Genomic DNA, 18,447 nt, shown 5'->3' on the forward strand with positions numbered 1-18,447 from the left:
TTGAGGGACAGGAATGCCTTTGTGTAAAAGAACTGAAGGAGAGCAAGATCAGCTAAGGGGCAGGAGAGACCCTGGTCTTGGTGGGGTATCTATGATGGAGTCCTCTCAGTCTGAGGCTTGCAGCGCTGCATTCTCAGGCAGGAGGGGCACTGGGTCCACAAGTAAGTTTGACCCACCCTCTATGCAAGAATGGCTTTTGAGACTATGGGACTCGTTTACTTGGTTGAATGATTAGAATAAAGGAAGGGTGATGAAATGATATTAGGCTTATGGGGAAATTGAGCCCTGCTTGCTTATCACTTATTCAAATGGTAGGGTAGTACAAGTTTATGCAACATATAAGGCAGTGATCTCCCAACTTTCCCCCCGTACTGGCCTCTTGAAAATTGCTGGGGGTCTTGGAGGACCACTTAATGATTATTCTGCCTGTTGTAGCAATTGTAATGCACTGTGTTAGCAGCTGTATGGTTTTTAACTGTGCTCATACAGACACACCACAGGCCACCTGAATGAAGGTAATGGAGCGCTCCTGGTCTGTGGACCACACTTTGGGAAGGAGAGGTGAAAAGAGCAGTGGTGGCTGATGTAGTGTCTTTCCCCGGTTGATAAAGGGCATGCCTACAGCATTGGCACTTTCTCAAAATCCCTTATGTGCCCACTGCTGAAGGAAGGAAGGAAGTCCTTTGGTGTTGGCTTCCTGGATGCCTTTTGGACAGAGCAGAGGTTAATGTCTCCTGTTGTGCCCAGCTGCAGCTTTTTAGGGTTGGCATAGTAGTTCCACTACATTTTGAAATAGACTTCCAAAATGCTTTAAAATATACACTATGAGTATATGAATCATGGCTACAGCTGCCAATTGAGTGTGGTGTGTGAAATGGCACCTATACACCACTTCTGGAAGAGCAAGAACATTTCAAAGCCGGGACCTGACAGGTGCAAAGAAGCTGGAGAGATCAGGACTGAAGCTGGTTCACAATTTTGAGCAAAGTTCTCAAGGTTAAAGGATTATGGGCTGGTATCTCAATGTAAAAATGATATACGATCACATTGCATTGTATAAACTTCCTTTTGTTAGGTAGGAGATTGTTGGCTCATTGCTCAAAAGCAGTCACTGTTGGCTCATTGGAAGAGAAAATTGAAGCCGGGATCTTTCCCACTCCACCTTCGCTGGGACGTTGTAAGTTCGATCTGCGTGAGAAAATAACAACTTGTTCATGGGTAAGTACTTTTTTGAAAAATGCAATGAGACTCCAGTGACCTCTCTTCCAAAGAAAACCAAACCCATTTTTCCCTCCCAATATTATGATGGGTTGTGTCATAGGGCTTTTTTTTTGGGGGGGGGTAAAAGTATTGTAATTTGAGTCCCCTGCCACACACATATACCACAATCCCATCCTATGCAAACCATCTCCTGAGTCATGAAAGAAAAGTTTCTATTTTAATTCTGAAATTTTATTTTCTACATTTCTGAAATTATACGATGACCCACGCAGGGGGGTTTCTCATGTTATGAGGCAATGGGCAAATACAAAGGCTACTGACTCTTCCATAATCTTTTGGTTGGTTCCAGTTTAAAGGCATTGTCCTTTCAGTGTTGTTATTGTTGTTCAACATGGCTACAAACATATTTTTTTTAATAGACCAATTAGCAGGTTCGTTTTCTGGCCTTTTTCATTGAAAATCATGAATATTATTGTCAGTAACCATCCTTCACCATAAGGTCTCAGGGCAGATTACGGCATTAAAAACAACATTAAGAACAATTAAGAACAACCCACAACCATAAAAGTAAGGTGGGTCCCAAAAACATACACCTCAGGGATCAAAAGCCAGGGTAAAGAGGTGCGTCTTTAACATTCTCCTAAAGCTGTAAGTTGGGAAAGTCAGGTTCAATTGCTAGATGTCTTAACTATTCTTGTTCTGCAGAAGAATGACAGCAGTTTTTCAGGAGTGCTATTTTGCTGAAACATCTTTCAGCTTCTACCACAGTCACTAGCAGGATGCAAACAGATCCCTAGCAATGTGCACAATTCCCATAAAATTAGTGGCAGGGTTGCTGTTTTTTGTAAATGTGGTGCGCAACCTTTGTATGTGTTATGAATGTGCTATGCCCAGCACATACAAAGGTTGCGCACCACCACCTCAGTCTCTGCCGAGCAGTAGCAAGTATCCAGGGGGTTCCAGGGTTAAGTTGTGGGTGAACATATCAGACGACACAGCAATTCTTCAAACAGCTCTTGTTTATTCACAGGCCAGAACAGAACTGAACTGAAGGGTTCAGCCAGCCTGCTTATATAGATCTCCACTGGAACGTAACAGTAACCATTTTCTGTAACTATCCAATCATTGAACGTCACTTTCGACCCCTTATTTGCATATGTGAACCTGAACTATCTACAGTATCCCCCTGCTGGCCCAGGGTGAGTACTTCAGTACATAACACAGGCATTTACCGAGGGTCGTGTAGCCATTGGGAATTCAAGACGTGGCACAGACTGTTGTGTATTTAAGAAATATGATTTATTTTACTCATATTTGCACTGGAAGCTTTCAGTGGAGGGAGTGCAGAGGTTACAGCATTTGCATCTCAAGAGGGGCTTGTTCTTCATGCTTCTGTCCCAGCCTGCCTTCAGCCAGCCTGCCAATATTCTGCCCCTCAGCCCATAGCTGTCAAGCATCCCCTATTTGGCAGGACAGTCCCTTATCCCAGCGCCATGTCCCGCTGCTATCCCTTATTGATGATGTCCTTTAAATTTCCTGGGTTTCAAAGGAAGCAGCTCCTCTCCCTCCCTCCCTGCCGGCCAGGGAGGAGGGAGGCTCCAACTGTGTTGCTTGGCTGCGTTGCTCACCCAATAAGAAGTCTAAGAACGACTGGGGGGGTGGAGCTTGCATGCCTTGTGCTGATCAAATTGGCTGCGTTGCCTGGGGACTCGCCTTTGCTCAGCGCTTCCCAGCGGAGAGGTGATGGTGGTTTTCCTTGAGGCTTCGTTTGGCTGCTGGCTGGGCTTTCTGCCTTTGGCTCGGAGGGGTTCAGAAGTTGAACATACCTGTGCCGGGAAAATCCCTTATTTTGGCTGCTGATCCCTTATTTTCTAGGCTGCTGGTCCCTTATTTTCAAATCTGTAAGTTGACAGCTATGCCTCAGCCCCCACTTGGAGTGCTACCTATCTCCTCCTGATTCCCAGAACTCCTTGTTCTAAGCTTCTGTGTAAAATGACACTTTCCCCCCATTGGCACAGTTTGCCTTCTGACGTTTTTTTCAATCACAAACCTTTCTCTGTCCACAGGAACCATGACAACTCTATTTTGCCTAGACCCAAGGATGTTTATTTTATGTGTTGATGACATTGTTTCATATTAGCTTGCAGTCAGCTAGTCTGGGCAGGCTAGTTTGCATAGGCTAAACCTGGGAATTTCCATGTTTGACACAGTTCAGGAGAACTGCTACAACCTGTATTTTCCCATCCATGTCCCAAATATTATCTAAATGCTACCACATTGCTAATTTCTAACTCTAGATCTGTAATAATCCTTCCTCACAAAGTAGACTTGAAGGTATGCTTTTGTATGTCGTCATAGGGTGGGAGCCACCAGAGTTCCTACTTGTCCCCTAAACACCCCTTGTAATTATTTGTGCAAAATCTGGCAATACAGGTGGCTAATTATATATAGCCCCTAAAATCACAAGAAATCCTTAAAAATTCCACAGTATATCTGGTTTTCAATTATTCTGCCTGAGCACAAGACATGTCAACTCTCTGACCTATCTTCACAACCACAGAATGTTCTCTATGGCATGCTTTGCACCTGTTCTAACCACATCAGTTATCTCCTTCACATGTTTCAAACCACAGAATGTGCTCTTATCTTCTCTGTCACAGGAAACTAAAATTTAGAATTTTAAACAAAACATCAACACATGCTCTCAGTATGCTTCTGTTTAAGGCAGGCTTCCTCAACCTCGGCCCTCCAGATATTTTGAGACTACAATGCCCATCATCCCTGACCACTGGTCCTGCTAGCTAGGGATAATGGGAGTTGTAGGCCAAAAACATCTGGAGGGCCAAGGTTGAGGAAGCCTGGTTTAAGGTATATAACTAATGGGCAATTTCCACTCAGGTCAAGCATCCTGAACTAAGGTATGTAATACATAAAACAGCCCCTAAACCCCTGTAAGTATCACATATGAGTTATTATCCCTACATCTAAGAAGCTTTCATATAGGTATATATATTGTTCTAGATCTGTGGGTGCTAAATGCTTGGGTTTAATAATTTTTTGGGATTTTATTCGAACTGGTATGTTAGGACCGGTAATAGTCAGACTCATGTGTATTTAAGATGTGGATTAGCCACTGTTAATCTCCCTGGAATTAGCATATGTGAAGAGATAATTAATCTAGACATACTTCCTGGGTTGTGTATTAGAACTTGTAACCTTAGCCAAATCAACAAGTTTTAATGAATTCAGACAGAATTCTTGGTGAGGTGACTGGGGATGAATCTCATTTGCAAATGTGTGGATTTCCTCCCTCTCTCAAGGGCTAAGTGTGAATAAGTGTAAAAAGCTGGTCCTTTTTGAGGTAATGAGCTTTAGCACATCAAAGGAGGGGCCCTCTTCTGGGATATAAAAAAGACCAGAACTTAGGGAAGGGGACAGGAAAAGGGTTGGAGTTAAGGGTGATGCAACCAGGAAGCAGAGAGGAACCATTATTCTGAGTTGTGCCCTACCGTGCAAGATAGAGAAAGAATGGTGCTGGACTCATTGTTGCTGCTACTATGGAATAAGCTGGCACGTTTTGGGGTGCTGGTGCTATGAGCCCCTCCACTGAAAGCTCCAGGTTGTATATATGTGTAAACAAACCACATAACTTAAATACATTATAGCCTCCATTGTGCCTTATTCTCGAAGGAAACACTAACCCCGGCAAGTCGCCAATGGACATAATTAAGCGGTGATTGATGATAGCCAGGCATAAATCTTGGCTATCAAATTCACACTAGAGGTAAGAGTGAACAGGAGATTAGCCTCTGATGCTCTGAAAAAGCCATTTTCTAAGTCAGGAGACTGAGAAGCTGTCAGCTCCTGGGAATCTGGACGGGGCTGAGTGACTTAGACCAGAGGAATCAAAGCCATGTAAGAACACTGATGGGCTTTGGGTACACAAAAGCTTCCCTTTCTCTAATTATCTTTGAAATGGTTATAATTTGCAACAGAGAGAGGTTTCTCTGTCTGCCAGTTGAAATTTACATCTGGTGTGTGAGCTACATTCTAGTTTTAAGAAGAGACAATCCTGAAAGGGCTGAAGGCAGATAAAAAAACCATGCTCTAATTGTTTGAGCCAACAAAGTTTTAAATGATCAAGGGAATTCTGAGTGCTAAGAATTCTTATATATTTCAAATCTTTCAATCTTTCTATTTAGAAGACCAGGCAGATAGTAATCACCTTTCATGGGTGGTATAGGTAGGCTACATAAAGAGCAGCAAACAGTACACTGCCACACATCCTGTGCAAGGTGTCTGCATTGGGGGAAGACATATTAGATGGACATTACCTGTGGCTGGTAAAATAAGGCAGATTTTAGGAAATCAGACCATGATTAAGCTAGCTCATAAATAAGAAAAGTAACTAGTTTATATTTTATATTTTATATATTCTAGAAAACCTAAGTCCATGCTTCATAAAACCTGGATATCAGAAAAAAACAAAATTTCTCACACAAACTTAGTTTGATGCAGAATGTTGAAGAAGCAAAAAGCCATTGGTAAATGCTGCTAGATCTTTAAGGACAGAGAAATCTGATGATCAAATTAAGAGGCTCTTAGTACAGTCAAGTGCATATAAGACTCTCTTAAGAAGGAAAAAGGAATGTTATAATCATTTTGGAAAGTTATTGGGCATAAGTGTTTAGCACTTTTGACTTACATTGCTCATTTATTTATGCCAAAGTACTCATAGATTAAATTACTTCTGAAGTGGAAAAGGAGTTTGGGAACTGGTTTTTTGGACTGGCAAGGGACCCAGGTTAATCTGCCTCCATCCTTGAATTACAGGTGGTGCAGAATGGGCCTGCCCCCACTATATTTTCTGACAGTCCCTTCAGCCCCTCTCTTGAGAAGGCTACACAGGACTCTGATTTGGTCAAAATAGGGCTTGTACACACTCACTTCTGTTTTCCTGCATTATTTCAGCACTGGACAGAGAGTTGAACTTGGATCAAGGAATCCTAGGATTAAATGCCCACTGAGCCTTTAAGGCTAGACTCTCTTGGCATTGACTAGTTCCCAGGATTATCATGTGGATCAAAGCATGTTGTCTTGGAAGAAGAGCAGGATGCCTGCAACAGATGTAACACAAAGCCTACAGCCCAGAAAACAGCCCTAAATGGTCCTTCAGCATGTGATGCAGAAGTAGGGACCATTCTGTAGCATGAACAGTATGAGGAGGCAAAACTATCATACCCAGGGGAGCTGTTAAAGATCTATAAGAAGAACAGCCTTCGCCAAGCGTTGCCCTGCAGGTGCATGACTGTGCTGATTGGGGCTGCTGAGAGCTGGACTCCAAACCACCTGGAAGGCACCAACTTGAAGAAGACCAAACAGTACTAGAAAAACTGAATGTCCTCCAAGAGGCTAATGATTTAAAATGTATACCCCAGCAAATGCAGGTTGTGAAACAGCAAGGTGTACACTGCAAGGTGCCTTAGTGGTTTGTGTGCATTATGTGTACATGCACCAGAGATGTGATGCATTGACTCCCCACTCCAGTAACAAACAGACAAACAAATGAAAAACAAAATAAGACATAAAACCAAAAGCTAACTGCAGTCTTGGATAATGAAAAGAGACTATGGATGCAGTTTTATAACCACTTGCTGAGGCATAACTTAAGCATCACTGAACTCAGTAGGACTTGCTTCTCAGCGGACATGCGCAAGATTCTGCTGCTAATCTGATTTCTACTTCCATCATAATTACAGGTATAAAATGTCAATGTTTGCCTTTAAGATTGGTGGTTTGAACGGTGTTGCTATGGCCACCAGTGGAGTGGCAAATATTTAATCATGTGTGTACAGTAGGGTTTTACAGGACTGGTGAAAGATGGTTGGATTTGAGAAACGTGTAACACAGGCTACCCCACTTTCTCAGATTTAGAATCAATGGGGACAATTGCCCAGACTTCACTCTTCACAGCCTAACAGAACAAAAGAGAGAGAAAAGAAAAGAAAAGAAAAGAAAAGAAAAGAAAAGAAAAGAAAAGAAAAGAAAAGAAAGTTGACTTGTTCTAGGATATGCAAGATACTATTTAAATTCTAAAGAAATGAGCCTTGAGACTTATTTTAAAGAAAGGACAAATAGAGTCTGATTGTTTCATTGAAAGATTTGACAGTGACTTAGCAATGGCACCAAAAATACAGAAAACTGTCAAAAGATAGCCAAGAGCTTCTCTCTAAGTTCACTTTGCAGCTATTTCTAGTAAAAAAAAGATCTCAAAATAGAAATTAAATATGACTTATCTTTGGAAGAAAAAGTGACAGAACCTACAGGAAAGATAAAAGAACTTCTGAAGCATTTAATATGTTCATGAAGTCCAAAAAGTCTTTTTTTAAATGGAAGAGGCTATATATTAAATAGATGCCCAGCTTGAGTAACTGAAAAACAGATCTGAGACCAAATTTGAAGGCCAGATGGGATGAAGAAGGTCTGGAGAAACAAAATATGATGGGCTTTTCAGCAGATTGGTTCTCTAAACAATTCCCTGAAATTCATCTCACTGTAGATCAAATTGAACATACCCATTGAGCCCTAGGCCCAAAGCCTAAATAAGGATTTCCCTCATAGGACATAATCATTCATTCACAAACAGTGCTATAAAGGAACATCTTGAAACTGACTAGGCAAATTGACCAGATAAAGCTGAAGGGGACATAGATTGAACTTTATCAAAACTTGAAATCTATGACTGCAAAAAAGACATCCACTGTATTTCTGCACAGCTAAACTTAGTGAGGCTAACATCAGATACAAATGTGGATTTCCTTTTATGCTGTGGTCTTCCATGACACATGCTGCTAAGAACAAGATGAGGCTGCAGATATTTTTGACTGGAGACTTAACACTCCAAAAGACAAGAAAAGAAAAAGAAATGTAAAATGAAAACTGAAAATTGCAATTCCCTTGTTAAAATCAGATGTTAAAATATACTTTGTTATTTTGGACTAATACTTGTATTCTCTGCTGAGCTTTTGTCTGCAAAATGGCAGTTTTATTAATTGTAATATATATGTTTACTGCTTGTAGGGTGAGTGGGAGGTTGCCTCTGGTCTCTAGTTAAGAAAGTTTCTCTGTTCACTTCTTTTTATTCCTGTTAACAGCATCTCTCTCTACTACATTTAGGGAACATTCACCAATTCATCTTAAAAAAGGTTTTGCCTCCAGCTTGTGCTTTTTGTAAAATGGTAATCTCTTAAACAATGAGGTCTGGAGATGGTGAGGAGCATAGGAGCATGGGGGAGGTTTAGATATGATCATGAAGTGTCAATTTATTCAGGGTGCATGGTATCAAAATGAGTTATGAACTATTTTATATACTTGGCTATAACATAGATTGAATCACATGAATTATATCCAGCACACAACAACTTTTGAAATATGAATTGAAGCTAAAGATTGGAAAGATCAAATTGATTGATTACAATGACATCATTGTATTAGATAAAAACATTTAGTGTAAGGGGGTTGGGTTCACTGATTAAAAGAAGACACATTTTGAGTCTTATTTTTAAAAAAACAAAACAAAACCAAGCCAGATATACTGTTCTTATATGAAACCCATTGTGAAAACGTCATGTTAACAAGAATATACTCTTTGCCCTCTGGAAGGTTGCCGAGATGGGTGTGTCCTCCTCCTTCCTAAACAGTTCCCCCACCCACATCCTAAACAGTTAAGAGCCATTTGACAATGGATGCAACCTATTCCCAAAGGAGGTGAATGAGATCACGATTATTGGAGATCTTCATACAAATCCCCATTGGTTGCATCAAGCAGGATGTTGGATCATATTGCCTTATATTATTAGAAGATGCTTCCCCCTACTTTTTGCTTATGTACACATGGGTTGCTTAAAACAGTGAGACTATTCTGGGGGTGGGTTGGGGGGCTTGGGGTGTTTCAAGTTGCATTTGAACACTGCTGTCCAGTGAGGGGGCTGGGATGTCTTCACTTACCTTTTGGGAGGTGTTGCAGGGGAAGGAAAACCAAACTCCTATTCAGTAAGCTGTCATCTACACACCTGCAACGGAAGTCCCAAATGTATACACCTTAACCTCAAAGTAGATGTAGGTTACATTTTAAATTGGATTTTTGTTGGGGGGAAGCAGGCCTTTTCTTGGGGGGGGGGACCTGAGTTGGCTATGTATTTTTTTTTATTGATTGGAGGGCAGCTGCCCCCCCGGCACCCCCCCCCTTGGCTGCCCCATAGAAGCTGGTTTGAGGAATACACACTGAACAGAAATATATCTCACAAACTTACAGGAGGAAAGATAGTGATTGTCTACAACTTCAAACACTAACAGTGGGAGCAGGTTAGAGCCCAAGTAAACAGCAACAGCCTTAGATGATATATTGCAGGGGTCAGCAAACGTTTTCAGCAGGGGGCCGGTCCACTGTCCCTCAGACCTTGTGGGGGGGTGGACTATATTTTTTTGGGGGGGGGCGAAATGAACAAATTCCTATGCCCCACAAATAACTCAGAGATGCATTTTAAATAAAAGGACACATTCTACTCTTGTAAAAACACGCTGATTCCTGGACCGTCCACGGGCCAGATTTAGAAGACGATTGGGCTGGATCCGGCCCCCGGGCCTTAGTTTGCCTACCCATGATATATTGGCATGAGCAGCTGTTTCACCCATGCTGGGCCTATACAGGAAACTATCTTACAGTGAGTCAGACTGTTTCTCCTTCCAGCTCAGTATTGTCTACACTGACTGGCAGCAGTGGTTCTCCAGGATTTCAGAGAGGTTCTCTCCCAGCCATACACGAGGATGCCGGGGATTGAACGTGGGTCCTTCTGTATGCAAAGCAGATTCTCTGCCCCTGAGGCAGACCTTCCGCAAAGTGCACTTTTACACTGTTATCAAAAATCATAGTCATCAGGCTGCGAAGAAAGGCTTCAGTTCCCGCAAGCGGCCGCAGGGGGGCGATGTGTGGCGGGTGCGATGGGTGTTGTCCCACCGGCAAGTTTTCTGTCGGAGGCAGACGCGGGACGGCGGTGCAGCAGATGCCCATGGAGGGCTTGGGAGCGCGCAGCATCTTGGTGACCGGAGCCAACCGTGGCATCGGCCTGGAGCTGGTTCGCCAGCTCCTGGAGATGCCCAACCCGCCGCAGTGGCTCTTTGCCTGCAGCCGGTCTCCGGAGGGGGAGCGCGGGCAGGTGAGAGGCTCAGGCCCCAACATGGGCTGCTTGGGAGCCGCTTCTTTGGGGACGGAGGAGGGTTCTCGGAAGCAGGTCCCGCTTTGGTCCCTGGGGCTTCGTTCCCGGTAAGCTGGCGCAGCATTGCAGCCTTGGTCGGTGGGAAGCCCCATTGAATTGAGCAGGGTTTATTTCCCAGCGAACGGGTGGAGATTGGGGCTGGTCGGGTGCCTGGGAATTGAGGGAAGAGCAGCACTTTCTGGGAATCGAAGCGTAGGAGTCAGGAAGTTATTTTGCACTAGTTGTTGCTGTCGCGTGTTAGGTAGGAACTTTCACCCCGCCAAAGGCGAAGGAAATCACTACTCATTGTGTTTATTTAAACTCCTAGGTTAGCTAAGAGCTCAAGAAGAGGGGTATAAAGTAAATCATCAGTTTTGAGTGCTCTGGAGTACAGACCGTGAGCTTGAGCAGAAAACTGGAGATGAACCTTGAATTATCAGTCTCATCAGCACTGGCTTGAGACTTTGATTGAATGCATTTATAGCAAGGAAAGTGGCCAAGAACCAGCCAGGGAGGACAGCACTTTCAGGCTGAAATCCGTTATAAACTTCACCAATGAGTAAGTCTCATTAAAATTAATGAGACTTTTTTTTGGAGTGCATACAACTACACTGTTAGTAGACCATGGTTTTATAATCTTAACCATAGTTCATTAGAACCCATATATATATATATATATATATATATATATATATATATATATATAAAATACATACACACAGAGAGAGAGAGCGCGCGCGCACTATTGGTAAGTAATTGTATTATACTGAAAAAAACAGTACTGAGCTAGATAGATCAGTCTCACTTCTGGTCTCACACGTATAGCATCATTAAAGGCAAATCTGTAATGAAACAAGGTGTGAAATCATTAAGGATTGGCTATCCACAAATCATTCTTATGTCAACGTTAATCTAAAATTGTCTTGACCTCCCAGCTGCCAATGCAAAATAAATTACCATATTCATGATCAATATTTTATTTGAATGCAAAAGATTGCTATGCCCGTTAGTCTTCCAATCCTGTCAGAGCACTTGGACCCACTTCAAGAAGAATTAGTAGGGATAGAACAAGTCTAAACATGTTTTAATTCCCACTTATTCCAATGAGTGCTTAAATGTGGCTGGATCATGCTCAGGATTTCTTTTTTACAATAATAATAATATCCTGAAGTAATAGTGTATACTCCGACAGCAGCCTATCTGATATAATTTTACTTCTTAATATTTATTGTTCTGCTCTTTATGTCTTTCCAGGAACTGAGGAAATTGGCTTCCAGTCATCCAAACCTTGTGATGGTGAAGTTGGGTATGCCTTCTCTCCCACTTACCTTTTAGCCTTCATACAGCCAGCATATGTTCGTGGGACTCTCTCACTTTCACTCCTCCCCCTTCTTTTGCAACAAACCCTTCTGCATCATTCCATCTTCTCCCCAAAGGATGGAGGAAATAGCCTCTTGGTTTGGATCCTGGTAGCTAGAGATCTGTGCCCTATTTCTTCAGCCATTTGCATCTTAGCTAGAATATGGCATTGGCTGCTATAGAGGGAGGAAGTTTAATGCAAATCCTCCCTCCGCAATTTGTAGTTTTTCATAATTCTGTTACCTAGTGTCACGGGTACAGTGGCTACTTCAGAAGTACTTCAGATAGTCACAATCGTGCCCCCTCACTGCCATAAACCCCTTCTATGAGTGCTCCAAAATTCATATATTAGAACAGGAGGTTTTAACCTGCTGCTGCAGAACACCAGGCATCATTCTTGATTTTTTAAAAGATGAACGCAGTGATCTAGGCTAATCAGAGAAGAGATAAGAACTTCTCACAAAATCCTTTACAAAGCTGAAGACCAGTGTAAGTAAATAGTGCCTTATGATTCTATATAGCATTAAATAAGGGCACTGTTATGCATATGATTCAATAAACAATACCATCTACCAAATTCCAGCCTCCTTTGAAAATGTAGAATATTGCCCATACAGGAAGACAGACGAGTTTACGTACTATATACAGGAGTTTGCATTTTCAAGGGATCTTGAAAAACCATTTCTTCTTGCCAGTCTGTTACTAACAGCGCACGGTTCTCTGACTAACAATGTATTGATCTTCCCTCAAATAAGGGTGATGATCCTGATCACAAGCAGATTACGGTTGCTTCACTTTTTCTGTCAATAAACATCAAGAAGCAGGTGGCTTGTGCTTCATTGTTCAAGAAAGGATAAAGAGTTGGAACCAACTAAGTTTTACCCTTTTAAATTAATGAAGCTAAGTTAGCCGTGTCTATTATTTTAGTGGTTTTTGCCAAATGAGCAAACAAAGACACAAAAAACCACCATTGGGTTACAATGGTTTTGCCCATAACAGAATCTATAATCTTATAGGGGCAAAATAGGTCATTTGGTCTCTTAACTGCATCTGGCCAAAAAAGAAGCCTCAATGATATTTTCCTGCAGTCTTCCAACAAAAAGTCTGTGTCTCCACCTTTTCTTTTTTGGCTTTCTTTGAAAAAATATTTGTAGTTCCGAATATAAGTGGGTTTGTTAACATTGTGTGCTTTATGTTAATGGGTTTGATTTATACTAATAATGGTTTTGTGTTGCACAAATGTGAATTAGAGATAGAGGTGTAAGGTTTAGTTGGTTATTCTAAAGCAGGGGTGTCCAATGTGTTGCCCTCTGAATACTGTGCTACTCTCAATTCCCATCAGCCCCCCAAAGCACAGCCACTTGTCAGGGATGATGGGAGTTGGCTCTCCAGGTGTTGTTGTAATGCCGCATGGGCCACTCTTGTTCTAAAATGTGTTTGTTAAGGTGTTTTTAAAATATTTAAAGACCATTTCCAAAAAAAAATAATGTATAATTCTGTGTAGTTTAGATTACCTCCTGAAGTTGGGCATTAACAACTACAATGAACTTATTGGGAGCACTTTGAGAACCATTCTTTCTTTTGTATTGCTGTAGCTGAAGTTCATACTTCAGCTGGTGTTAGGACAGTCACAGCTGCTCCCAGTGCTCCCCAACTCTTCCTGCTTCTAACCATCTCTTCTGTTTCTGCTTTTGCAGATGCTACAAATCTTGCGAGCATTATGGAAGCTGCAGCATTTGTTGGGGACCATCTGAAAGACACAGGGCTGAATGTGCTAATAAACAATGCTGGCATTTTGAAAGGCATGACGCTAGACACTGTGAGCGAGGAAGACATGGAAGATGTATACAAGACAAATGTGACTGGGCCATTGCTAGTGAGCAAGGTACAGGGGCTTGGGGGTGCAAATGCCAAGCTCGGAGCAGTCAAATGATTCACTTCATCTGATGCATGAAGTGTCCTTTGCAGATAAATATGTCCAAGGGTGTGGGGAGTGTAAACAGTTGGGTCAAAAGATCACTAAAAGTAAGAAATGCATGCTACATCAGTTAAAAGGTAAAAGGACCCCTGACCATTAGGTCCAGTCGTGAACGACTCTGGGGTTGCGGCGCTCATCTCGCTTTATTGGCCGAGGGAGCCGGCATCCAGCCTCCAGGTCATGTGGCCAGCATGACTAAGCCGCTTCTGGCGAACCAGAGCAGCGCATGGAAATGCTGTTTACCTTCCCGCCGGAGCGGTACCTATTTATCTACTTGCACTTTGTGCTTTCGAACTGCTAGGTGGGCAGGAGCAGGGACCAAGCAACGGGAGCTCACCCCGTTGTGGGGATTCGAAACACTGACCTTCTGATCTGCAAGCCCTAGGCTCTGTGGTTTAACCCACAGCGCCACCCGCATCTCTACATTAGTTAGGTATATCCTAAATCAGGGATGGCCAACAGGTAGATCGCAATCTACTGGTAGATCGCATGGTGCCTGTGGTAGATTACGGTAGATCTTGGGACCCCTCCCACCCCCACCCCAAAAAAGCTCAACAACTTTGGTCAATCCAGTGGGTAGATCACCACCAGTTTTATTATAGTGAGAGTCTCTTCGAAGTTGGACAAGCCTGTCCTAAATATATGTAAAATAAGCATAATGACCATTCACAATAGTACCTATTTGTCACTATGCAAACATCATAACTGTGCTAACAGGGATGTTGTCAGGGTCAGGCTTTGGGGCTCCAGACAGCAGAAGGAACAGCAGAGACCCAAAAGACAGTGGGGCTGGCTTGCCATATTTTGAAGCAAGTGTAGTAATGCACGTTGCCATTGAAAGAGCTCCCCTTACATTAAGTCTGGGGTCTAAAACTACCAAACTGCAGCATTCAAGTTGGCAGTAGATGTCCGGGTAATCAAAGTACTCTTCACTGGTTTCTGAATGTAAAGAGATGTACGCTTCCTGAAAATTCTGGTAGGAGGGGCCACCACTGACATACTGAATCCACTGCCTAATGAAGGAGTCTTCACAAATGTCAAATGTGCTGGAGCCACAGTGGCACGAGAACTGCTGCTGGCTGAACCACACACAAAGTTAGCATCAAGCTCCTTGGCCTGCAGGTGCTCTGTCTCCCTTTTCCAGATTCCACAGTTGTAACACGTCATGCAAACTGAGAAGTTTGTGTCACCTGAGTTTTATGCAGGATTTGAATGAGTGAAGATGAAGTGTTGCTGGGAATAAAATGGCAGAATAGTGCACTGTGTAGACAACGGTGTCCCATCTTTTCTGGGCACAAGAAAGTGGTAGAACAAAATGGGGAAGGAATCATTAACAATGGCTTGAACTCTTTGCAGGGAGGATGGGGTAAAAATGGCATTACTTATAATACAAGTGTAGATTGTTACACAAGAATAAATACATAAGGCAGATGAAGTGGGTACTGAGTTTTCCTGGATTATTTTCTCTCTTCCTCTCTTTCCTCAGGCTTTTCTGCCTCTGTTAAGGAAGGCAGCCCAAGGAAGTTCACAGAAAGGGCTGAGCTGCAGCAAGGCAGCTATTGTCAACATCTCCTCTCTATTAGGCTGTATTGAGTTAGTCCCCGCAACCTATTCCAAGCCTGTAATTGCCTACCGCTGCAGCAAGGTAGGTGACATTTCTTGCACCCAAGTAATATGTCGGCTGCCCTGCTACTGGGCACACTCCCTATCCAAACAAGTGGCTGTATCTAAGGCAGCTCACGGTCCTAGTTTTCTTTTGCAAATATAGGACACTGGGCCACATCACATTCTACAGATGTGAATTTTAAGAAGCCCAGGTTTGCAAATACTAGTCAGAATTATCAGGGAAGTATGATTTGCAGCAGCTTCCCACAGAGGGAACGACTCTGTGGCAAGCCCAGGTGGTCCTGCTGATGTTCCACAACAAAAGAGACGGGGGCTTTAACCTTTCCATGGTGATGTTCGCTACCCACTTTCTCTCTCTTTCCCTTTCAGGCTGCTCTCAACATGCTGACAAAGTGCCAGTCTCTGACTTACAAAGAGGATGGGATTTTGTGTACTGCAGTTCACCCAGGGTGGGTGAAGACAGACATGGGCACCCAAGAGGTGGGTGCCAATTTTTTGGGAGGAGCTCCTTTAAAAGATAGTTAAATAACATAAGCAAAACTACTGAAGATTGTTAGACACCCCCACTCCCAGGAAGTATGCACAAAGTGTGTTACTTTCACATAAGAGAGGCAGTTGTCTAGATCACTGGGGGAAGAAAACCCTTTTCAGGGTGGATTCCCTTGATGCAAACTGGTTAAGGGCTGGAACCAGCAGAGGCAAAACTCAACTTTTTTTTTTTAGTCAGTGTCTCTCTCTCACACCCATGTACACCCATACTGTAGCAGATGGCTCAAAGGCCATACCATGGAGTATGGGAGCTAGAGGGTCTTTTCCAAGGAGACTCCTCTAGTTGAGCTGATACATTCCATGGTTGAACCTCTGAGCTCATGTATGCACCTGCCAGGCAGTCTCTCTCTTCATTGCCTCAAAGAGGAAAAGGAGAAATAGTGAAGGTAGGTTGATTTCCAGAGCAGAAAGACCAGCAGGCAGGAAAGTGTGAGCTTGTTTGTCATGGCAGAAGAAGCAGGTGAAGTCAAGGGCTTACATGTGGTAGGATCTAAGGTAAGAGACAGTGGGCTGATGGAATGGTGATGCAGACTAGGTCTGGCTCACAGATTGGTGGTTCCCCATCCCTGTTGTAGGCTAGGTTGGCCAGATTTGGCAATTTTCATGGGCTGCTCTGTTCTCCACTGTGGTCCAGGAGCCACAAGTGTATTTCTCCACCCATACAGACCTTGTGAGTGAGGTTCTATGATAAAAGCTGCACCATTTATCATGATACATACATTATCAAATATATCCAGGGTATTATGTACAAAACTCAGAGACACTCAACATTAAACCCTGATACAGGGTTGAAGGGAGTGGAGATAGGGTCAAGTTCTCGACACAGAAAAAGTGCGCCCAAAGGACTCAAAGTGGTCGATGTTGTCAAAGGCTGGCAGGAGGTCGGCATTTTGTGGGGAGCGAGCCAGGCAGAGCCTTTTCCAGTGAGACTAGCTGCTTATCCTCTTACAGCCAGATTGGTTGTTGCGGTCAGACAACTGAGAGCAAAATCTGGCACTATAAACAGTGGCGTAGCGTGGGTTGTCAGCACCCGGGGCAAGGCAAGTAATTTGCGCCCCCTAACCTGTGGATTTGCGCCCCCTAACCCGTGGATTTGCGCCCCCTAACCTGTGGATTTGCCCTAACCCCAGATGTTGCGCCCGGTGCGGCCGGCCCCCCCTGCACCCCCCACGCTACGCCACTGACTATAAATGTTTAAATGAATGAATGAATTATTCCTTCACACCCCACATGTAGGAGGATAAATCCAGCTGTCCACAAAGAAGAGCCATTGGCTGTGCTTCTCACTGCTGTTTGTCTCTTGCAGGCTGTCATGACTGTCGATGAGAGCGTGCGAGGGATTCTCCAGGTGCTTCCTAACCTCGTTGATGAGCACAATGGCACTTTAGTTGACTGGAAGGGCCAGAAACTACCTTGGTGAATGTACTGAGTCTCTAGTAGAAACTGCTCTGCCCTCATGAGTATGGTTCCCTCCATAGGTGAGTGGGAACTAGTGGGAACATAGTCATGCCTATGCATCTGCTATGCTGAATTGTGGATATTTGTTCACAAATAAATACAACTATTGAAGTTCTACTGGCTTCTCTTGCTTCTTTTTCTTAGGGCAGACCTGTTGCTAAGTTTCCTCACACCCTTCCCAAACCCATGGGATACTACAGTGGAGCTTTTTCTACAGATCAGTAAAAGCCTGAGAGTTAGAGAAGGTGACATTCTTTTTCCAAGACAGATGCTCAGATCATTCAATAAATACTGGAGAGGCAGCATCGCTCAAGTGCCAGAATCACTTTGTAGACCTGGCTCTGATATTCATTGCTAACGCAGGAGCAATCTTACCACAAGCTTTGCTCCTGGGCCTAATTTTCACTCTGCTTACTTCATCACTTTAGATTAAGTTGGCTTAATGTCTCTTCTGGGAAAACTGATAGAATGCATGAATAAAGGGAAAGCTACTAAGCATGTAGAACAAGTGGGAGGAACCTTTCTCAACCCAGGGACCACATTCCCTCAGGGGTAAACTGGCAGCCACATGCCAGTGGTGGGCACGAGGCAAAAGTGGGCAGAGCAATGGATGTGTCTCTTGCCCTTTGTACAATAGGCTACATACCAGCCATTCAAAAGCCACAGGTTGACATATACACACATCTCCATCCTCCATCAAGGCAAGCAAAAGGCATTAACGAAATTCAAGGACACAGTTCAGGCAAAACCAGCTGAGGGTGTGGAGGAGGCCTTCAGAAAGGTGGGGTATGGAATGGAGCATGGTTGGGGTGAGCTGTGAAGGCCTAGAGGGCTGCATTCGGCCCTGGGCCTGAGGTCCCCCACTCTGATATAGAAGGACAAGATTTGCTAAAGAAGGATCAGCATAGCTTCTGCTAAGTCCTGTCTAACCTTTTGGAGTTCTTTGAGAAGTATCTGGATGGGGTGATCTAGTAGAGAGGGAGCGAGGGAAACCACCAGTGA

At 43.4% G+C, this 18,447-nt stretch overlaps 1 protein-coding gene across 2 annotated transcripts; it reads left to right on the forward strand.

The window, feature by feature from the left end:
- Positions 1-13: 13 nt before the first annotated feature.
- LOC309347324 (C-signal-like) lies at positions 14-17,560 on the forward strand (the record flags this gene model as incomplete). Of its 2 annotated transcripts, XM_081871828.1 has the most annotated exons (7): positions 14-161; positions 1,076-1,218; positions 11,730-11,781; positions 13,532-13,719; positions 15,299-15,457; positions 15,808-15,918; positions 17,294-17,560. In XM_081871828.1, 7 exons carry the CDS (start codon positions 14-16, stop codon positions 17,405-17,407), a joined length of 915 nt encoding a protein of 304 aa, XP_081727954.1. In that variant the 3' UTR covers positions 17,408-17,560. The 2 variants fall into 2 exon arrangements, with proteins under 2 accessions (XP_081727954.1, XP_081727955.1); XM_081871829.1 differs by lacking the exons at positions 14-161; positions 1,076-1,218 and adding an exon at positions 10,194-10,436.
- Positions 17,561-18,447: the final 887 nt, after the last annotated feature.

Source organism: Podarcis erhardii (genome assembly GCF_964252035.2).
Source record: "Podarcis erhardii genome assembly, chromosome: 7".
Lineage (NCBI taxonomy): Eukaryota > Metazoa > Chordata > Lepidosauria > Squamata > Lacertidae > Podarcis > Podarcis erhardii.